Source organism: Lolium perenne, chromosome 1, assembly GCF_019359855.2.
Source record: "Lolium perenne isolate Kyuss_39 chromosome 1, Kyuss_2.0, whole genome shotgun sequence".
Taxonomy (NCBI): domain Eukaryota; kingdom Viridiplantae; phylum Streptophyta; class Magnoliopsida; order Poales; family Poaceae; genus Lolium; species Lolium perenne.
This window is the reverse complement of record NC_067244.2, coordinates 253,514,735-253,537,796: the sequence shown is the minus strand read 5'-3', so window position 1 is coordinate 253,537,796 and position 23,062 is coordinate 253,514,735. Positions and strand designations below refer to the sequence as shown.

Below are 23,062 nucleotides of genomic sequence, written 5' to 3'. Positions count from 1 at the left end.
TTTAAGGGCAGAACACACGCTCTTGAGTCGAATTTGGTATTATGCAAAGCATACAAATTTCTCAAATAATGTGTGGCCAGAACACACATAAATCTCCAATCGGTACACCCTAATTCAGCATATGACATTGGTATTTATCAGAACAATCAAACTAATGATTTCTAAAGAACATAGGAGAAGAGAAGCTCGTGCTTGCATCCCATGGCCGATCTGATGCTCCAGCTTCAGAACTTCCAAGAAATTGCAAAAACTGGATGTGCGGCAACCATTTGATCTGGCTGGAACCAACGAGTGGAGGAGAATGGGAAATATGGGGCTAGGAAATGGTTATTTTATGACATGAGCGCTCACTTGTGTTGTTGGTTAGAACTAGTGCAGGGTAGCAGGCTAGCAGCTGCTCATTGGATCGAATAGAGTCGAATAGATTCAAAAAAAATAGAGTCGAATGCCAGTACATGTTCGCCAAATTTGGCTGTGTTTTTTCTCAAAAAGAATTAAGTTGAATACCCATTGTCAAGTTTTTGGGCCCGCCACTGGTTACACCATCTACTTCACTTTCTATATCAGTTCCACAGTTCCAGCTATTGCATCTACCATATCATTATTATGTTTCCATAGAACCACACATAATTAAAGTTCCACCATTTACAAGAGAATGTGTTACTACCACGAATGAGAATCCCGCGAAGTATTTTCTACCACACCATGGGGATCATCTACTAGAAACCAACAAAGTCCAAGTCCAAAGGGTCTCTAGTTTTATCGCAATTAGAATGAAGCAGATGAAGAAAAACTCTCCTATTAAACAGGAAAACCCAAAACCAATCTCGGGTGCATATGCACCTAGTATGTATAAAATATATTTTAAATATTTTTAAAAATAAGAAAAAACTCACATTTAGAGGGATATGTTCTATGTCCGCATGTGAAGTTTCACATAAAAACGAGATGTTTTTTTTGCCGTACGTAAAATGACAGAACAATGTCTCGTGAAATAGACTACTTTAGCTGCAAAATTTGTCTTTTTACACAGGACACAAAACATATCAACTTTTGCTGAAACAACTTTGTAAACATGTAACTATCAAGATATATTTTGTATTTGTTTAATATTTTGTATTATGTTTAAAATGCATTTCAAATAAAGGGTGCATATGCACCAGGGTGCAGAAACACCCTGTCCTTATGAAACTGTTAATCAATCTAAATTTCAAAAGGTAGGGTCCTCTTTTTAAAACACGAGGAAACGAACTCTCCAATCAACGGCCTTTCGTCTTTGACGCAACAAAAACAATTAGGAAATACGATCTTAGTTTCTAAATATAAAATGTTTTGGCGGATGAAAGAGCAAGGTCAATACCTCATGTTTTGTGTGTTTAATAACAACATTTGAATGAATTTAACCATGTGCATAGATTGTCTTTGATAGATTTGTAGGTGCACGGTGTCCTCGCTGAACACTTCATGATCGGAAGACTCAAGCGTAGCTTATAGGTTTTGTGGTTTTGTGTGTGTGTCGCGAGGTGACGTGGTTGGAGAGTGAAAGAGGAAAAAGAAGAATCTACCTGACCGGTACTACCGGTACCAGGAGCGGTAGTACCGCTACCCTACTGGTACCGCCCTGAAGTACCGCTCTGGGTGTTTTCACGTGAAAAGTCCCACAGAGTGAGTTACGGTACCTCTACGGTACCATGAGCGGAAGTACCGCTCACAAGCGGTAGTTCCCACATGGTACCGCCTAGGTACCGTAAGTCAAGTTACGACACTACCGCTTCGGTACCGCCGAGGTACCGCGTGGATTCCGGGGCTCGAAGAGGCCGTTACGGTACCTCAGCGGTACCGCTAGCGGTACTACCGCTTCGAGCCCACGTGGCGAATCTGTGGGGTGATTTCAAACCCAGAGCGGTACTACCGCTTGCCCAAGCGGTAGTACCGGTTGTGCGGGATCTGCACGTAACGGTTGGATTTGAAGGAGCCTATAAAAGGGCCCCTTCTTCCCCAGCTCGATTTTATCTCTTCTCTCTCTCTCCTCCATTGTTGCTGAGCTCAAACCTTGAGGATCTCCCCACCTACCCAACCAATCTTGCCCAAACTTTGAGGAGTGGTGGAGGAGGCCCCGATCTATAGTTCTATCAAGAGATATTTCACCAATACCAGCTAGTCCTTAGTGGATCTTGGAGTTAGGATTCCTATAGTGGGATCTTGGAGGAAGTGCTCCTATGGAGGCTAGCTTGGAGTTGTGCTAGCCCCATAGGGTGTTGGGAGCCTCCTTGTGTTGTGGAGCTCGCCCCAACCTTGTGAAGGAACTGCCGCCTCGACCGGCTACTTAGTGGAGAAGGGGAAGCTCCTTCGTGGGGCTTTCTCGAGGAATAAGGTGAGGCCTTCCTTCGTGGTGTGGCCGTCTAGCCTTCGTGGCTAGCACATCCTCAACGCAGACGTACTCCGTTTTGTAGGAGGAACTGCGGGAAACAAACCTCGCCTCGTCTCCGCGTCTCCGGTTGTCCCGCTCCCTCACTTTACTATCTTGTTTGGTTCCTTTGCTTGTTGCACTAGCTTAGGATCATACTAGGATCACCCCTAACACCAAATATATCACCTTTACTTCCGCATTGCATTAAAATTGAAAAAGATATAAAAATTGCCTAGCGACCATTCATCCCCCTCTTGTTTACTACGATCCATTCAGCGGACCAAATTAAACTTTCAAAAGAACAAATGATTTTTGTTTTTGTTTTTCAGCTCAACAGAAACCTCATGCGACTCCATCTGTAGGGCAAAAAGGTGGTGTCACACTCCTACGAGCTGATGTATGTGGAGAAGCTGGCATAGTGTGTAATGGAAATCATCGCATGATCCAAAGCTATACATAATAGCACCTACCAAAATTGAAAATTGCAAGGTTGTAAAATATTTGGAAAAAATTATGGGTGTATAATACGTGTGTTTTTTGTGTCAAAAATTAATATGTTTTTTTACATTCCCTAAAACTTTTGAGACCAAATTCGGAATACATAGGGAGAAACAAAAATAATGATATGAGAATAGTGTTGTTTGTGCTTTTGCCTTTTTGGGATTTTTTAAAGGAGATATAGTACAGATGCATACGCAAAAAAATCACGTGTACACACTCACCCCCGCACAACATATCCCTATTAGCACATTTGGAATATTGTGAGTATAAGAAACTAATTCGACGGGTCTTAAGATTAGCAAAGTCATCATAGACGCATCTCTATCGATAGAACATCGCGTCCCATCAAAGAAATATTTCATTTTATGAGTCATCAAAGTGTCAAACCCTTGGGTTTAAACTATGGTGAGCTGAGAGTGTCACCTTCCTTATAATCATCCAACCAGAGGTTGGGAACCATGCTGGATTTGTGTTTTTTTTTTTCTCGTTGCTAGCTTCGATAGGACGAAAGGGTCCGTAACAGTTTGAAACGGAGCGTCTCAATCCGCCGCGCGCCCGCTCAGTTTCTTCTCGTCAGGAAGAACTGCTCCCCGGATCAGCAGCGGTTGACCATTTCCCTCTCTCGTATCGGTCCGGTGCTGTTGCATGCGATGCGAGGTCTCCCCGGCCTGCGCGCGCGGCGAGTGTGGACTCGCTTCCCCCACACAGCCAGGGAGAGGGAGAGAGGAAATCGTCGTCGTGGATGCGCAGTGACTGGTCAGGTCAATGGTCGCCAACACTGCGCGCGGCCTAGAATGATGGACTCGACCCGCACCCGCACCCGCACCGGATCCGTCCGCCACGCGTCCCCCTCCGCCACCTTCTTAAGCGCCTCCGTCCACCCATCCATGGTCTCCCTCTCCCCTCCCTCTTCTCCACTTCCATCATCCCCGTCCCTCCTGTCAATGGACCAGTCGTCGTCATCCTTCGTCCTGGCGCCCGGCGTTCTCAAGCGCAAGAACAACGCGGACGAGCAGCAGCAGGAGCGCCGGGCGGCGGTGGGCGAGATGGACTTCTTCGAGACCGAGATGAGGAGGGAGAAGCGCGACAGGAAGGACGCCGCCGCCGCCGCCGCCGCCGCGGAGGACGATCTCGGCATCATGAACAAAGGGGACCTCGGCATCGACGTAAGCAATATATATGGCCTTTACGTTGGTGATCGACGTTGATTCTCCTGTGCTGTTCATTGATCTGGCATGAACTGAAACGTATCTCGTCGTGCTATATCTTGCATTGATGTTGTGCGTTTCGATCCGCGATCCGGGTTTGCAGATGGGGCTGCACGTCGGCGGGGGACGGCGCCGGAGGAACAGCGGCAGCGAGGAGTCCACCGTCGACGACGGCGTCTCCTCCAACGACGACGACCACCGCCGGGAGGCCAAGGCCGAGGTGAGAACAACGACCGCACCACACCTCCGACTCTCCCAGATGTATACGCATTACGCAAATCGCTTGTTTCTTGGCTTCTCTGAAATTTCGAATTTCCACGCAAGTTTTTTCTTTCTTGCATTCGTGATCGAGACTAGTAACAAAATGTACTGCAACCACTCACGACCGTTAGATAGAAAACAAATGCTCAAGATTGTCTACTACGAAAATACAAGGCCCATCTCTGAGTAATAGTGTGGGTCACACACGCAACGTTGACTTGGTCTCTCGTTCGTATGGTCTGAGTTGTAATTTCCTGTCAAAGTATGTAAGGTTGAGAGTATACAAGTTGTCACAACTTGATCAAGAACATGCAAGAGATGTACTCCTTCCATTGCCCGATTTAGTTTGCCAAAACGTCTTGTGTTTGGGAACAGATGTACAAGCAATCCCTAGGTTTACACTTCTCTACATTTTCGAGTTTGCTCACAAGGTTTTCCTTGGAATGAAGACAAAAAAAAAACAAATACTCATGACCGTTAGATAGAAGATCAGTGTTTGAGATTATCGGGTTAGTAGTGTGGGTCACACGGTCTTGGGTTTCTGCGATCCAAGTAAAAGAGTCTACGTTCCGAATCGTCGACTGAGAAAACGGAAAGTACGCCTGACTCGATGCCTATGATTTGACTACTAACTAACTGCCTCCTGCCCTCCTGCCATGACATAAGGTACTGGTTGAAAGTCAGAGTCGTTGGACAAAACATTCAGCATTGTACGGAGCTAACTTTATTGTCTTTCCATGCCAAACATTCAAATGTTCGTGTAAAGTTATCTTAAAAGAAACCTACTATGGAAGCATGGATCACGTAGAGATCTTGAAAAGAAATGAGCCATCAACATGCCTAAAGAATTTCCGAGCATTTTCTCGCAACAAAAATCAGCCATCGACACGCCAACTATTGTCTATTGTCTTTCCATGACTAACATTTAACTGTTCCTGTAAAGTTATCTTCAAAATTTCTGTCCATTTTTTATTTTTCTTGGATCAACATATGACCACCCTCGTATCCAAGACACTCCAAGTGAAAAGTGTTGTAATGGATCCGCTGGCCATTCTACGGAAGATATGAGATGCTCCAAATGCTAATGCTATGGGCATATGACCAACCAACAACTGCCACTAAGGCTTCATAGGTTTAGAGATGGCGATCAAAAGATAGAACGATCACCCAAACTTGTATATGCATTTTGTGAAACTTTAAAATAACAATGCTGAAATTTCACTGGTTTTTTTTTTTTGCGGGGGAATTTTCACTCAAATTGCACGCGTTTAAAATGTCGAGTAAGAATGATTGTGAGCTGATATTTCGAACAAAAATGGGAGTGGTGTTTTTAAACTTCGTTTTAAGTACACTTTCAAAATGTTAAATTTTTTGAACACAAAACTTAGTGGATACATCTCGAAATTCTACATGTTCACAAAGTGGTTCCACATAAAACCGACATGTTGAGTGTCATCTGTAAAAAAGGTTTTGTTTGTCGTTTTCACATAAGTCACAAAAAATATCGGTTTTTCGCAAAACTTGATGTACACACGTAAAATGTTGATGCGTAAACGAGACATTTTTTCGATTTTTCTAATTTCAAAATATTTTATCCAGTGGCACTCCCACGTGCCGAATTAAATTTCCGAACAAAAACAGACTAATGATTCCCTCCTAATGTGCATTTACCAGTTGGCAGCTACGAAATCGGAGCTTGCGCGGCTGAACGAGGAGAACAAGCGGCTCAAGAACCAGCTCCTCAATGCCAACAGCAAGTGCCACCAACTCCAAACGCAGATCACGCTCATGCAGCAGCCGCAGCAGCAGCGGAGCAGCCATGGCCATGGCCACAGGGAACCGGAGCAGCAGCAGCAGCAGCTGGAGCTGCTGCCGAGGCAGTTCATCAGCCTCGGCTCCGCCGCGCACGACGCGCCCCACTCCGTCCGGGCCGGCGACTGCGCCGCGGCGCTGCCCGGCAGCAACCCCGTCCCGGACGCGGCCATGGACTACATGGGCAAGGGAGCCATGGTCGTCGGCAGCGCCGGCAAGGCGGCGGAACTCATGCCGCTGCCGCCGTTCGAGCATGGCCACGGTGTTCACCACGAGAGGGGCGGCAGCCCGGAGACGATGCAGAGCTGGCTACCGGGCAAGGTGCCCAAGTTCCTCCCCACTGCCAAGGTGCCCGAGGCGCCTCCGCCGGCACCCGAGGCCGCCGCCGCCGCTGCCACCATGCGCAAGGCCCGCGTCTCCGTCCGCGCCCGCTCCGAAGCAGCCATGGTACGCACGCGTCTCCGTCGTCCTCGATCTTACGTCTTCATCCAAGAAGCATGCCATGCATGGCTTGACATGACTTGGTGTGTTCTTGCATGCAGATCAGCGACGGGTGCCAGTGGCGGAAGTACGGGCAGAAGATGGCCAAGGGCAACCCGTGCCCGCGCGCCTACTACCGGTGCACCATGGCCGCCGGCTGCCCGGTGCGGAAGCAGGTGCAAAGGTGCGCCGAGGACCGGACGGTGCTCATCACCACGTACGAGGGGAACCACAACCACCCGCTGCCGCCGGCCGCCATGGCGATGGCGTCCACCACGGCGGCCGCGGCCTCCATGCTGCTGTCGGGGTCCATGCCCAGCGCCGACGGCCTCATTGCCGGCGGGTCCAACTTCCTCGCGCGCGCCGTGCTGCCCTGCTCCTCCAGCGTCGCCACCATCTCGGCGTCGGCCCCGTTCCCGACCGTCACGCTCGACCTCACGCAGACGGGCGCGTCACCACCACGCCCGCCGGAGCCCGCGCAGCTCCAGGCAGCGCTGGCCGAGGCAGCGCGGCCCGTGTCGCTGCCGCAGCTGTTCGGGCAGAAGCTGTACGACCAGTCCAAGCTCTCCGCCGTGCAGGCCGTGGCCGGCACCCAGGATGGCGGAGGCGCAAGGCTGGCTGAGACGGTGAACGCGGCCACGGCCGTGATCGCGTCCGACCCCAACTTCACCGCCGTGCTCGCCGCCGCGCTCACGTCCTACATCGGCAGCAGCAGCAGCAGCGGTGGCGGTGGCGCCGGCGGGAGCAGCGGCACGGTGCAGCCGCTCGTCAGCGGCGGCGGCGACAGCTGTAGTAGAGACGACACCACGGCAAGCTGATCAAAAAGATCTTGGTCGGTTGCTTACTCGCTTCAAATTGAGTTTGTTTCGCTCGCTTCAGATTTCGATCGAGGTTTTTAGTCTTGGAATTTTTCTTCAGGTTAGTTTTGCACCGCCGATCTCCCCTCCGGTGGCTGCCGGGATCGGAGGAGATGAGAGATTTTGATTTAGTATATGCTTCTTTGAGTTCAGCTATGCAGCAGCAGCAGCTAGGAGTAACAAAGTTTTCCATTAGATTGGTGAGAAAAATGGTACGAGATGGCTTTAGTTCAGACATTCAAAACAATGGACATATGTCACATAAGTTACACATGTTATTCACTCAAGATAGTCTTTAGTGATGATTATCAGAAGATGAAATTAACCCAGGAATATGCTAAGTTCGTCCGGCAGACTGCCTGAATTTTGCACAGCGACCATTTTCATCGCAACTTTGAGCGAACAGATGAACAAAGGTGAAACCCAACCCGAGAAGGCTAAACAGATTTTAGGATCTCACACTACACCGTGATGATTCATGGGAGCAAAATGTTCGCAAAGTAGCCAATGGAACTTCACTAGACAAAAGAAGCACGTTCCCCATTCAAAAAAAAAAAGACAGGATTCAGTTGGCCTAGCACCACTGCAGACTATCTCCTATCTCTGACAGAACAGAGCTGGAATGTGATTTAGATGCAGAAACAACGACCCCATGATATACCAGACGTGCATCAAAATTTGGGAAGAGTTCCTGACTAATAACTGATCTAATTTGAACACCTAAATACCTCACTCAGCAGGGGGGAAAAGAAAATTTCAAAAACAAGCTAGTTCCTACTCTCATGGTCTGATAAGCGAAATCATGCTTGTACTCATAAAGCTTGAATCTCCCCGCCATAGCCGTAACGTTTCAAAAGCCGTTCATCTTGTCTCCAGTTCTCCTTCACCTTCACATCGATCTGTTCAACTCATAGTATGCAGAAATTAGAAACTGCTCTAGAATAGTACCAGAGGGGGTAACCATGGCTACACAAGAAGGGAAGAAGTTATGACCTCAAGATAAACCTTCTTTTGAAGGAAATCCTCGATATCAAGCCTTGATGCTGTTGCCAACGTCTTTATAGCTTTCCCTTCCTGCATTCGAGAAACATAGTGCATGACCATTTTGCTTGTTCAAATATTTAAGCCTGGAACTGTTTCGCTTCCCCAAATACATCTTCTTATTAATGGACTTATTGGCCTAATTCCTTTTCTCAATGATGGATTTGATATTTCGTAGAAAACATGAACCTGACTTTTGTTTCATTCATTCAAAAGTTTGCAGGAAAAGAACATATATTTATCAATTTCCGAAGAGGTGCTTTGTGCAAAATCCTTCAATTTCTTTACTCTTAACTTAATTGAATATGTAATCATGAAGTACCCCAAAATACTCAAGCATCCATGGGGATGATTTTTTAAACTGTTTTACCTTCCCAAGTATAATGCTTCTTTGTGATTCCCTCTCGACAAGTATCTCAACTTGAATAAAATCCTTGGCACCAGGCCTGCTTTTGTAACTTGTAACATTAACCTGTCATAAACAAAAAAAATACATCACACAAACAGGCTAAGAAGATGGATAAGCGCCAAAATGAAGGAAATCACCAGAAGATATACCTGGCACGCGTATGGAATTTCCTGCCTATATTGAAGGAAAATCTTTTCCCTCACTATTTCCCCCACAAAGAATCTCTCGGGGTGTTCACTAGCTATGTCCTGGAACAAGAACACGTATAATATTTTTAGTGTCTCAAAATTTTGAGATTACTGGCTGTAGCTAAACATCAAAATGAATACCTAGAATCCAGTAACAGTAGTAAACCATCTAATCAAGGAATATGGTATCTCATGGCAAGGATACATCACAAGTTGCAGATCATAGAGCAAATGTTTGAAACTATCTTTGCCAGATATACCACAATACTGTAAAATATGAATATCTATGTAAGAAATCCTGTAACACTATGGTTTTAGCATAGTAATGACTTCAAATAGAGAAGTAATTGAAATTCATATTCTCTATTTTGAAGAATTTCCGAACAATTGATTTGCCGCAGAAATATAGTAAAATGTGCTGATTGAATTATTATGGCTTTGAGTTCAGAGTCAGCAATGTGTCAGAACTGCTGATTAATCATACTATGAAAGGGTGTTGATTATTGCAGATTAAGACCAAGGAAATAAGGAAATAACTCAGTGCATCGTACTATTTGCATTGCACATTCCAACTTGATTTGCTAGGTTTACAGGATAAAGTTCTTGTCCCTGCATAGTACTAAGACTTGTTAAGAGATGCTGTAGGAAACTTTTGTATCTTCCATGCTAATACCTTGGGGTAGTAAGCAGGACCCAGCGGAAGCTTTGACAGTATCCACTCCTTGATATCATCCACTCCATGACCAAATTTAGCACTTATAGGTATAACATCATCAACATCAGTGAATTTTTGATACCACTGCAGAAAAGGAGTGCCATGAGATGTACCATTTGCAAGTAGAGGAGGAAGCACAACAAGTCTGGAAACCATCTACTACTCGATTTGTACAAGTTTCTTACCTCGAGCTTCTTTGCGATTTCTCCTGGTTTTATCATATCTTTCTTGTTCAGCACCAACACAACAGGGACCGCAGTCTCTTTGTTCCCCACACCTTCTTCCAGCATATCATCTATCTAAAAATCACAGAGGTGAAATCACGCAAGGTATACCCCACCGAAATATTCATCTGGTTCCTTGTTTTTTTGTTGGCAATACCTTTTCAGGCAGTTTGGAAGCATCGGCGACAACGATCACGCAGTCTGCATTGCCGATAGCACTCTGCACATTCTTCATCATCATCGAGTCTAGCTTGTGCATCTCCTTCTTGATGACGCCTGGCGTGTCATAAAGTATTATCTGCAAACTAAATGATAACTTGGATTAGCAGCGAGAAATCATCATCGAGTCTAGCTTGTGCATTTTCTTCTTGATGACACCTGTCGTGTCATAAAGTATTATCTGCAAACTAAACGATAACTCAGATTAGCACTGAGAAATCTCACGGCATCCTCTGCGGCCGGCGTGATAAACCTCCGAGGATATATTAGTTACACATTGCACATTTGAATTGAAAACTCTAGAAGTGCTCTAGAGACAAAAGGGTTATACCTGGTATTCTGGTTCTGAACATATACCGAGGATGCGATGACGTGTAGTCTGTGGCTTGTCTGTTACGATGGAAAGCTTCTGACCAACAATTTGGTTTATAAGGGTGCTCTTGCCGACATTCGGCTTCCCCAGCACAGCAACATAACCTGTGGAAACACACATCAGACCCACAGTATTATAGCATGGCAATTGTCAACTGTTGAGACGCGTAGTGCTCCCATTTGAAAATTCTAAACCAAACAAGACGTTCTCTCAATCCTCTTGGAATCCTGTTCAAAATGTCTTGCAGGGGTTACCTTTTTTGTGCATTGTATTAGTGTGCACTGACAAATTCCAGGTTTTACTGGACCAAATATGTTACTAGCAGCATTTGACACATCATGATGAACACTAAAACACTGCAAGTAGAAGCACAAGAAAAGCGGAGAAGAGAAAGGCTCACCGCTGCGGTGGTTGGCGCACAGCGACGCCCCCAGCTCCTCCGACTCGTACTCGTCGAGCAGCGCTAGGCTCCGGTCCGGCTTCTCGATGAGCTCCAGCCGCGGCCTCGCATCACCCTCCTCTTCCACATCCATCTCCTCCTCTTCAACCACAGCATAGCTCAGACCCCCACTCGCCACAGCCCCAGCCCTACTACTACAACGCTCGCGCCTCAGAGACCATACTCTGCTTCCTAGTGGCGCGCACGGCGGCGCAAGGGCCCTACGACGGCGGGAGAGACATGCCGGCGGCGCGACGAGCCGGAGCGCCAGGCCTAGCTCCATTGCCAAGTGCAGAGGAAACGAATGGAAGTTCGGGGCAAATGAGAGGACAGGATAAGAAAGGAACGAGACGATGGAACGTTTTAATTTCCGCCACGGCCCAGTACCCAGATGGGCTGAGGCCCATGGAGGCCCAGTAACAGGCCCATGAGGCCGTGGAGGCTTATTAACCGCCACCGAGCTTATGACAAAAGTACCGAAGCAGCGCAGCCGCCGAGCTGAACCATAAACCCTAGCTCCCCTCCTCCTCCTCCTCCCAAGGCTCGTCGGCGGCGGCAGCGGCGGCGGCAGCGATGGGCAAGACGAAGGGGAAGCAGAGGCAGGACAAGTACTACCACCTCGCCAAGGAGCAGGGGTACCGGAGCCGGGCGGCGTTCAAGCTGCTGCAGCTGGACGCGCGCTTCCGCTTCCTCCCGACGGCGCGCGCCGTGCTCGACCTCTGCGCCGCGCCGGGGGGCTGGGTCCAGGTCGCCGTCAAGCACGCGCCCGTCGGCGCCTTCGTCGTCGGAGTCGACCTCGTGCCCATCCGCCCCATCCGCGGCGCCCACTCCCTCACCGAGGACATCACCACCTCCAAGTGCCGCTCCTCGGTCCGCAAGCTCATGGACTCCAGGGGCGTCGCCGCATTCGACGTCGTCCTCCACGACGGCTCCCCCAACGTCGGCGGCGCATGGGCGCAGGAGGCCACCACGCAGTCCGCGCTCGTCATCGACGCCGTGCGCCTCGCCACATACTTCCTCGCACCCAAGGGCGCATTCATCACCAAGGTAGGAAAACAACGTGCACATCATCAATTGCCAGCTTGCGAGTTCCCTTACGAAATACTATGTAAACTCAGCTGCAAATGATTCGTGACCTTGTTCCCCTACTATGTGAAGAAGTGCACATACAAACTAAGCTGTTAATAATTTATTTTGTTGTCTTCAACAGGTCTTCAGGTCTCAAGATTACAATGCGATCATGTTCTGTCTTAAACAGGTGTGCATTTTGATCACACAGTTTTCTCAAGTGTTTGTGTTGTTACTTATATTCTGTAATAGTGCATTGATGCATCAAAAAATATACCCATTTGCAGCTATTTGAGAAGGTCGAGGTGACCAAACCTCAAGCGAGTCGTGGCACATCTGCTGAAATCTATATTATCTGCCTGAAATATAAAGCCCCTGCCAAGATTGAGCCTGAACTTCTTGATATCAAGCACTTATTCAATGTGGAAAATGAGAAGAAGATGGTAGGTTGACACATCTGTCCTGTTTACGTGCTCGCTTTCTCTTCTTGTTTATGTGTTAGCACCACCTTACTGTTACATTTTTTTTGGGGGTTTCTGCAGCCCAGGGATGTACTTACTACTAAGAAAGACAAAAGAAGCCGTGAAGGGTAAGTATGCCTTCTTACATCGTCGCTGGAGTTTGCCTGTTCTTCTCTACTTTTTGCACTACTGTTTTTTCTACTTCTATATGTCTCAAGAATCAGGGCCATGCTGCAATAGTTCATTTTATATCTGTGCCTTGTATTATATGCAAGCATGCATGCTGTAACTATACAAGGTTTAGAGAACACCAAGCTTTTGCTACTTCTATAAGTTTACCTTATTTTTTAAACCCCTGAAAGTATTGCTTTCTGTTCAAGATGGAACTTTTCATACAGCCACCGGTTATATATGTCCATTTGTCAGTCTCCACAAGACCACCACACAGTAGAGTAGGATATATAACTTCCATTCAGATCCGGCATGTCTTTGTCCTTTTCTCACACTAAGATAAGAAGGGTAACACCACATTTGCAGTTTTGTACCTTCTGTGAACTATTTTTTGCTAATTTTATTGTTAGTCAAATAAGCAGCTAGGCAGTTGAAATTTTACCTGATAACTATGCCCTTTTGTGCTGTTTTAAGTGGTAAAGAAGAACTGGATTCACTGAACATACTGCTTCTTCGTGTGTACGATGCATCAAAATATTGAATTATTTAGTCTAGTTTGGGTGATCCACTTCTCTAAATTTATATTGTATATGCTTCAATCAGGTACGAGGAAGGAGTCACGGTATTGGAGAAAGTCGGCCTGGCGTCAGATTTTATATTTTCTGAGGCCCAGACACCACTGGAATTTCTTGGTTCTGTTACTAAAATTTCATTTGATGATCCAGCATCTCTGCCTCTCAAGAATCATGAGATTACTACAGAGGAGGTAGTGTAGTAATGCCTTTGCTGCTCCTTATGACTGCTGCGTAAACTTGTATTCTGTCTTAGTTGTAATGCTGGCTTATTGCATGTTATTCTGTATCAGATAAACAAGCTTTGTGAGGATTTACGTGTGCTGGATAAAAATAGCTTCAAGCATATTTTGAAGTAAGTGTTCTATTCTCATTAAGTTACTTTCTACATTATGATTATCCAAGCATCTCTATTACCATGTGGAGAGGTTCATCTTTTCAATCTCATGCAACTGATGTCCAATTATGTTAGGTGGCGCATACGCTTAAGGAAAGCACTGTCGTCATCATCACAAGTTACACCAAAGGCTGCTGTTACTGCAACGGAGTCTAAAGTCATAGATGATGACCAACTTTTACAGGAAATGGAAGAATTGACTAGTGTCATTGACAGAAAGAAAAGGCAAGATAAGAAGCGCCAATCAAGGCGAAAAGCAAAGGTATTTCCATTATGAAGTCCAAGTAACACTTGCTGCATGTGGCGTTGATTTCAGTTGTGCGCTAACATGTTAGTCTCTTCATTCCAGGATAAAGCACGCAAGGCAACAGGAATGCAAATCGATGCTACAGAAGAAGGATATGGTGATCCTGATTTGTTCTCTATTAATGCTATCAAGGTCTCCTGCTGTTTCCATGGTCCTGTCTTTCTATATTTACCTTGTACACATTGGAAAATGAAACATTCTTGCTATCAGAAATTTTTTTTATTCATCTAAGCCTTACAATTATTAGTTAAACACAATTGGAAAAGTAATTTTGGTTCAAGTGGGATTTTTCTCAAGTTACCTTCTTGGTATGATATTACTTTTTTTTTTTTGGTCTTTTGCTTGTGAACTCAGTGATATATACTTCTGTATAGGGTGGAAAAGAACTAAAAGCTGTTGAGTCAGCAGAGTTTGATGTGGAAGATGGCTCTGGAGACAGTGAGAACGAAGCGACTCAAACTCGTGAAGACTCTGATGAGGAAATGGATTCTGATGAAGAACAACAGAGGTAAATTCTAAGGCACCCACACCAATAAATAATAGACTAGTTCGGTCTTTAATTCACATATCATTGCCATAATTTACTGAAAATTGCAGAGATATGTAACATATCGTCTTTCAAACCAGGTATGACGCTCAACTTGAGGATATACTCGATGAAGCTTATGAGCGTTTTATGACGAAAAGAGGTGGAGAAGTAAAACAAGAACGCAAACGTGCCAAGCGAGTCAATACTGATGCTGATGCAGATTTGTTAGAGGTAATTTCTTACCTTAATCAACATCAATATTTCTCCTTGTGTTTGAAATTCAGTAGTTTTGCATTAGCAAGTTTACTGAACGTGCTCTGTTATTTTTTCTAGATTAGAAAAACCATTAAATGATTGATGACAATTGATTTTCTTATTATGCTTACGATTTGATAGGGAGGTGAAGATGATGGTGAGGATGTTGACATGGATGATGAAGGTTCTGACGAAGATCAAGATGAAGATGAAGAGGCCAACCCCCTTTTATTGCGTCTAGATGCTGAGAAGCGAACAAAAGATGAGATTGTAGACCAGTGGTACAGTCAGGATGTGTTTGCGGATGCAGGAACTGGCCTAGCTGAGCAGAGTGACAGTGACGATGAAAGAGAGAAACCACGCAAGAATATGAAAAAGAAGATTGATTCAGGAAATAAGGAGAAGCCTGCTAAAGCACAGACAGATTTAGGAAAGAAGGAGAAACCGACTAAAGCTGCTCAGCGCTTGCAACAAGATGATATTGAGATGGTACCAGTAGAACCAGTCCGAACTGAAGATGATTCCGACTCTTCTTCGTCTTCCGATGAGTCAGAACCAGAAGAGGACCTCGACGATGACCAGAAGGCTGAAGTGCTGGCCTATGCACATAAGATGCTGAGGAAGAAGCAAAGGGAGCAGATACTAGACGATGCCTACAACAGGTACATGTTTGATGACGAAGGACTGCCCAAATGGTTTGCGGAAGACGAGAAGAGGCATACCCAGGCTATGAAACCTATAACGAAAGAGGAGGTAGCTGCCATGAAGGCCCAGTTCAGGGAGATCGACGCCCGGCCGTCCAAGAAGGTGGCTGAGGCCAAGGCCCGGAAGAAGCGCGTCGCCTTGAAGAAGCTGGAGAAGGCGCGGCAGAAGGCGGACATTGTTGCGGACCAGAGCGACATCAACGAGCAGTCCAAGGCAAAGATGATTGACAAGATCTACAGGAAGGCGGTGTCGACGCAGAGGCCCAAGAAGGAGTATGTCGTCGCCAAGAAGGGGGTCCAGGTGAGGACTGGCAAGGGGAAGGTGCTGGTGGACCCACGGATGAAGAAGGACAAGCGGGCAGAGAAGGCAGGGAAGAAGAAGGGGAAGGGGAAGGGTGGCAAGGGTGGTGCCAAAGGCGGGAAGGGAAAGAAGGGTGCCGCGGGTGGTGGCCAGAAGAAAGGAGGCATGAGAGGTAAGGCTGGCGGCAAAGCTTGACGTTGAGACAAGGTCTGGACGAGCAAGGCATGACTGGTGCTGAAATTTTGTCTCTCCAGTGTCTCCGCTGGTTTAGCTTTGCCTGTCCAGCTACGGAAGTTCGATAGCTACTGTTGGTGTTATAGGTTATTAATATTATATCATACTATGAGCGATTTCACATCTGTCAAGGAAGTTTTGTAGCTTGAGTTACTATGTACTACTACACAATACTTTGTGATTCTTGGCCTGTTTGTGGTGAAGTCCTGGCAGTGCACCTATGGACTACCTGCTTGTTTTAACACTCTGAATGAAGAATTTAGCGTGTGGTTTGTGTTGTGCACGTGTTTCTCATTCTCATCTCCTCAACTTGGCCGAATCGTCAGCCTTTGGGCTAAAGATTTGGAAACCAGCCTTCCATTCCAGCCGATTCAGTGTTTCAGTGACAAAATGAAATCCAGGCTACTCCCTCTCTCACAGTTTATAAGGCACGCGCGTACCCCTAGGTTGCAAATTTGATCAAGTTAGCATTAGTTATATGTTATAAAAATTATATCATTATAAAGTTCAGATGTTCTATTTTCTAATGATATAATTTTTGTATTATATAATTTAAATTATATAGGTTAAATTGATGACCTAGGGGTACGCGCGCGCCTAATAAACTGTGAAGGAGGGAGTACTTGGCCAAGATAGCAGCTGGCAAAGAAGATACCAACGAATGATGGCTCAGAGCCTGAAAGCATCTCTACTTTCAGCTCAGCTCATGCTCCGTGAGGATGTCTGTACTAGCGAAGGACGGAGGAGGCCTCAACATCAGATGAATTTTTCCCGGGAATCAGAATTCTATATTATATTTTCTAATATGATGATGTTATTTGAAACATTAGTTCACTTTTAAAAATAAAAGAGTAGAGGGTACCCTAATAATGACCCATTTACATCTACATGATAAAGCACATGGTTTCCTTGCTTAATCAATGAAATGGGCAAAACTTTTGCCCTCGTTTCAAAAATAAAATAAAATAAAGCACATGATTTGAGAACCCTTATAAGTGATTTTATAAACTATTTTGATGCTTTAGAATTAGTATAATTTCATAAATGATTTTATAAAGCACTAGTCGTTGCAAAGTTGCCATTAGTTAATTATTATGTTGTCTTGCATTTGAGTTTTTTTTTTACATGACTTGACAAAGATTGGATATGGTTTTTTTACATGATTGTACATGGTAATTGTAATAAAAGAAGACGAATATAATTTGTTTTGAATATAAATATTTTGAGGAAAAAGAAGACGAGTAAATATTTTTATTGCTTAACAGAGGCTCAACTAGCCCAACATCCATCACTAACCATTCCTTGTCCACCCGGCGGCTCTCCACATGAGCCTCGCCCAGCTCCTCCTCTCATGCCTCGCCGGTGACCGCCTCCGCCGCCTCCTCCCGGCGGCGCACGCCCGCGCCCTACTCACCGAGGCTCTCCCGGACCTCTTCCTCGCCAACCTCCTCCTCCGCGGCTACTCCAAGCTCGGCCGCCTCCGGGACGCCCGCCGTCTGTTCGACGAGATGCCGCACCGGAACATCGTCTCCTGGGGCTCCGCAATCTCCATGTACGCGCAGCACGGGCGCGAGGAAGACGCGATCGAGCTCTTCGCTGCCTTCCGCCGGGCCTCCGGCGAGGCTCCCAACGAGTTCCTGCTCGCCAGCGCCCTCAGGGCCTGCGCGCAGTCCAGGGCGGTTTCCTTCGGCGAGCAGGTGCATGGCGATGCCGTGAAGCTCGGAATGGTTGGGAATGTCTACGTCGGGACCGCGCTCATCAACCTGTACGCGAAGGCTGGCTGCATTGACACCGCGATGCTGGTCTTCGACGCGCTCCCGGTGAAGAACCCGGTCACTTGGACTGCGGTGATAGCAGGGTATTCTCAGGTCGGGCAGGGTGGAGCCGCCTTGGAGTTGTTCGCGAAGATGATGTGGCTTGACCGTGGTGTCCGGCCCGACAGGTTTGTGCTAGCGAGTGCTGCGAGTGCTTGCTCTGCACTTGGCTCTCTAAATGGTGGCAGGGAAATACACGGCTACGCGTATCGAACGGCAGCGGACGCAGATGCGTCGGTGGTCAACGCGCTGATCGATCTGTACTGCAAGTGCTCCAGGCCCGCTTTGGCCCGCAGGCTGTTTGATTGCATGGAGAACCGCAATCTCGTGTCCTGGACGACGATGATTGCTGGTTATATGAAGAATTCTTTCGATGCTGAAGCTATGGACATGTTCTGGCAGCTGAGCCGGGCTGGGTGGCGGCCGGATGTTTTCGCTTGCACGAGTATCTTGAACTCGTGTGGCTCTTTGGCGGCGATATGGCAAGGAAGGCAGGTACATGCTCATGCCGTAAAGGCTAATCTGGAGTCTGATGAGTATGTCAAGAACTCTCTCATTGACATGTACGCGAAATGTGAGCGCTTATCTGAAGCAAGAGCAGTGTTTGAAGCATTGGTAGAAGATGATGCAATTTCTTACAATGCAATGATCGAAGGATATGCAAGGCTAGGTGATCTTACAGGAGCAGTTGAGGTATTCAGTAAAATGAGGTATTGTTCTCTAAAGCCAAGCCTACTGACATTTGTTTCGCTCCTTGGGGTGTCGTCATCGCAATCAGACATTGAGCTGAGCAAGCAGATTCATGGTCTCATCGTCAAATCAGGAACTTCGTTGGACCTGTATGCAGGGAGTGCTCTAATCGACGTCTATTCAAAGTTTTCCCTTGTGGATGATGCCAAACTTGTATTCAGTCTGATGCACAACAGGGACATGGTAATCTGGAATGCTATGATTTTCGGCCTTGCACAGAATGAGCAAGGGGAAGAGGCTGTGAAGCTCTTTAACCAGCTTCGCTTCTCTGGGTTAACACCTAATGAATTCACATTTGTTGCACTAGTAACTGTGGCGAGTACCCTAGCAAGCATGTTTCACGGCCAGCAATTCCATGCCCAGATCATCAAAGCAGGTATGGACAGTGACCCCCGTGTTTCAAATGCTCTCGTAGACATGTATGCAAAGTGTGGCTTCATCAAAGAAGGACGGCTGTTGTTTGACTCGGCGTTGGGAAAGGATGTCATTTGTTGGAACTCCATGATTTCGACGTATGCGCAGCACGGTCATGCTGAGGAAGCTCTTCATGTTTTCGGAATGATGAGAGGAAATGGAGTAGAACCGAACTATGTGACATTTGTTGGTGTGTTATCAGCATGTTCTCGTGCAGGCCTCACGGATGAAGGGTTACACCATTTTCACTCTATGAAAACAAAATATGCTATTGAACCAGGCACCGAGCACTATGCTTCTGTGGTCAATCTTTTGGGTCGTTCAGGGAAACTGCAGGCCGCCAAGGAGTTTATTGAAAGGATTCCAATTGAACCAGCTGCGGCTGTTTGGAGGAGCTTGCTGGGTGCCTGTCATTTGTTTGGTAATGTTGAAATCGGGAGTTATGCTACCGAAATGGCGCTCTTGGCAGATCCTACAGACAGTGGCCCCTCTGTTGTAATGTCAAATATTTATTCCTCTAAAGGACTATGGGTGGATGCACAGAAGTTGAGACGGGGGATGGATTGCGCTGGCGTAGTGAAGGAACCAGGATACAGCTATGGATTGAGTTGATGAAGGAGATCCATACTTTCATTGCACAACAACGAGAGCACCCGGAGGAAAAAATGATATGTGTAGTACTTGATGAACTGACAAGTCTACTTAAAATTCTGGGTATCCCCCTGATATTTCTGAACTTACTTTGCGTGATGAGAATGGTTGATGGTACTTACTCAGTGTATTGAAAATTAGCATCATATGAACTAGTTTCAGTCAGTTCTAGTACACTACTTTTCTGGGAGGATGAGACTTTGCGATAGTAATCCCAAGCTCTTTTCATTGAGACTGCTAGTGTTACTTCAACACTTGTCCACCAACTATCTGACTGGTAACTGCTCGTGGAAAGGACCGGAGATGGGAACTTCTGATGAATGATCAGATCAAAAGGAAAAAAATAAATCTCAACATGCAGATTGTACCGTGGGATTTATGATGTACACTTGCACATAGCAATGCCATTGCTTGAGTGTGATATTTAAGGAAGGTTAATCGATGCATACGAATTGTCAACTTGTTAGCAACCTACACACAAGGTAATATTAACACTTTCTTTTAGAAGTTGATTCTTCTGTACACGAAGTCTTTTTTATGGCATAATTAATATTATAAAAACTTGAGCCCCACTTTTGTGTTTCGTGCGAGAATTAGGCACACTCCCACACGGTAACAGAAGAGGAAACAACAAGTTAAATTCAGATAAAGGTGGGCCTAACTAAAATTGCTTACTACGCAGGTCCAGCTGTCCAACAGATTACTGTCACTGCAAAACTTTAATGGATATCTTCACTGGCATAACTGAAGGAGGCCTCTGCGTCGGTGTTCTTTGAGGAAAGAATATTCAAGGTGACAATAAGAAATCTCATTAAGGTAGAATTTATCGTGGTGAAAAGTTAGATCACATAGACTTTACACTGGAATGTGAAGATGTGCAAAATTCCAAAGGTCATAATACCAAAGGAAATGGATTTTGTCTGAGCAGATGACATGGAACCATTAGCTAGGTAAGCCATAAAGTTGTTTCTATCGCTATTATAATACGCAGTAGATTTTGACTTAAGAGTCAACATTTGTCCATTTGAAGTTCTGAAACTAAATATCCATAGATACATCCTTTTTGTAGTACATATTCTGGAGCAGAATCAAATTTGGGGATCGTTTGATGATTTTGACATTTCATGATTAACAGGGTGATGTGTGAAGAGCCTCTTTTTTTTTGTGAAACTATGGTTGGCGAAACTGCATTCAGAGTGTCCTGCTTCTCTTCATTCTCTTGTTGAAATGACACACAACTCACAAACACCGTCCTTATTGTCTCTCCAAACATAGAGGCTCTAGTGTTCATGACTGCTTCTAAGCCAACACGGTCCGTCATTTGGCAAAGACATATAAGGAGGCTCTTACATTTTCCCAAGGTGGAGGCACTAGTGGGAGCTGCAGAACAGCTTGAGATCAGAAGGTCAATGCCCAAATATTTTCTTCCCATCGGCACAAGAACACTGAACAGCGCATGTCATCTCTTGGCTCTTGGTCTGTTCGTTCAGGTGGGAATGTTTTAATGCTTGTTTTGGGGATCTTGATCACAAGACCCGTGCTGACCTTATGGTAATTTTCAGTAACCACACCATCACTTTTCTGCTATAGTTCATTTTCAGTTATTATCTTGATATTTATGAAGGTGCCCATGCTTCATTTTTCAGTCACAGAATTAACAGTGCTATTTTTTTATTGTGATGAATAAACAATAAAATATAAGTAGCTAGTTGGAGTTCATCATCTCTCCCGAGTAGCTAGCTCTGCCTCTGCTCTCCCTCTGGCCTCTGCTCTGCTCATCGGCCATCGCCAGCTTGCAACGAGTTGGTAGCACAAAAAAAAACAATCCCTCATTCATGTTTATCATGGTGTTTTAACTTGCAAAATATTGTAATTTTTAGGTTTGACAACAACAATTGGTATTGGAGCCATGTGGGGCAAATATGGGAAGAAGGATGTTGTTGGAGCCATGTTTTAACTGCAATATTGAATAGATTCCTTCGATATTTATACTAAACTTTTATATTTCTTTTAAAACTCGTCATTTTATCAGACAATATTATCAAATAGTATGTGCTTCTATTACTTATTATAATTAAGAACATATATAACAATGTTGCTATATATATATTAATTTATGATACTTTGTATTGTACAGTTCTAATATATTTCAAATGGAGAATGCATGCACTCGCAATGTTATAATTTTATATTGTAGTTTTGTAATATATAAGAGCTACATTGGTAATTTTATAGATATAATTTGCCTCTCAAAACATTCTTTAAACTAAATCCACTTAAACACAACAACATTACGCTTGCACGAATTATACGCTATGTATTTGTATTGTTATGTAAAAGTTGATAAATATCTTGGTAGTTATCTGGAAACACATGATCTAACAAATATACATGTCCATCTGTCAGATAGAAACTTGGAGTGTTTACTTTCTCTACCCCCCTCGTCTCTCGTACCTCCCCCGTGTGGCGGCAGGGGAGGGAACCTAATCCGCTGCCACCAAAACGCTCGTTCGTCATGTACAGAGTCACCTCATAGAGTCACAGTCGCGGACCTCGTTCGCTTCCCACACACGGAAAGGCATGCAGCCCGCGGCGACCTAAGAGCATCTTAGGTCGCGTTTTCCAAAACGTTCTCTAAAGTAATTTGGGCCGTGCCGAACCAAAAAAGGGTTCCAGCTGCATCCTCAAAAGTCGAATTTTGTCCGGCGCGTCCCGATACGCCCCACACCCGATACGCCCCACAGGGACACACCGGGGACGCCGGACACACCGAAAAGCGAGGCGGGGAGTGGCGGGGCCGACCCGTCAGCGACACAATAAATTTTAACCTAACCGTCGCCTACCTCGCGACGGAAGTTATTGACGCGCAGCGACGGTGCAGTTCCCGCAGCGACGGTGCAATTCCCGCAGAGGCCCAACGACGCGTCTCATCGCGCCTAGCTCTGCGTGCCGGCGTTAATGAGCGCCACCGCTCCCCCGCCTCCCTCCGGCCTATAAAAAGGGAGGCCTCTCATCGTCCCTCTCACACACAAACCCTACCGCCTCTCTCCCCAACCCTAGCCACCACCATCTCAACAAGAGTCGACGCCATGTCTGGTAGAGGCGGAGGCCGACCTCGCGGCCGTGGTCGTGGTCGTGGCCGCGGCAGAGCTGAACGCTCGCCGTCGCCTGCCACGCCGTCGTCTTCATCGTCGGAGATGGACGTGGAGCCGGGCGTGCTGTTCGAGTTCGTCCTCGTCCTCAAGGGCGACCCACGCGGCATCCAGGGGCTGCTGGACTCCTTCGCCGAGTACGTCG

General features: G+C 46.0%; 4 protein-coding genes across 4 annotated transcripts; 3 read left to right on the top strand and 1 right to left on the bottom strand.

The window, feature by feature from the left end:
• The first annotated feature begins 3,672 nt into the window (after positions 1-3,672).
• LOC127327656 (WRKY transcription factor 42) lies at positions 3,673-7,850 on the top strand. Its single transcript, XM_051354423.2, has 4 exons — positions 3,673-4,077; positions 4,223-4,339; positions 6,055-6,639; positions 6,735-7,850. Exons 1-4 carry the CDS (start codon positions 3,706-3,708, stop codon positions 7,488-7,490), a joined length of 1,830 nt encoding a protein of 609 aa, XP_051210383.2. The 5' UTR covers positions 3,673-3,705; the 3' UTR covers positions 7,491-7,850.
• A 198-nt stretch (positions 7,851-8,048) lies between these two features.
• On the bottom strand, positions 8,049-11,457 carry LOC127327657 (GTPase ERA1, chloroplastic). Its single transcript, XM_051354424.2, has 9 exons — positions 11,099-11,457; positions 10,657-10,802; positions 10,264-10,404; positions 10,068-10,181; positions 9,841-9,966; positions 9,129-9,227; positions 8,941-9,042; positions 8,523-8,603; positions 8,049-8,428 (listed from the first exon to the last, which is right to left on the bottom strand). Exons 1-9 carry the CDS (start codon positions 11,418-11,420, stop codon positions 8,342-8,344), a joined length of 1,218 nt encoding a protein of 405 aa, XP_051210384.1. The 5' UTR covers positions 11,421-11,457; the 3' UTR covers positions 8,049-8,341.
• Positions 11,458-11,620: 163 nt separating this feature from the next.
• LOC127327654 (uncharacterized) lies at positions 11,621-16,419 on the top strand. Its single transcript, XM_051354422.2, has 11 exons — positions 11,621-12,184; positions 12,348-12,395; positions 12,493-12,648; positions 12,748-12,794; positions 13,441-13,603; positions 13,703-13,764; positions 13,882-14,068; positions 14,156-14,245; positions 14,488-14,621; positions 14,741-14,873; positions 15,039-16,419. Exons 1-11 carry the CDS (start codon positions 11,711-11,713, stop codon positions 16,095-16,097), a joined length of 2,553 nt encoding a protein of 850 aa, XP_051210382.1. The 5' UTR covers positions 11,621-11,710; the 3' UTR covers positions 16,098-16,419.
• A 999-nt stretch (positions 16,420-17,418) lies between these two features.
• LOC127327653 (pentatricopeptide repeat-containing protein At4g39530-like) lies at positions 17,419-21,798 on the top strand. Its single transcript, XM_051354421.2, is given in 5 exon segments — positions 17,419-19,711; positions 19,714-19,816; positions 19,819-20,247; positions 20,448-20,715; positions 20,901-21,798. Coding segments are annotated over 3 exon segments (2,412 nt in total). The 5' UTR covers positions 17,419-17,461; the 3' UTR covers positions 19,878-20,247; positions 20,448-20,715; positions 20,901-21,798.
• Positions 21,799-23,062: the final 1,264 nt, after the last annotated feature.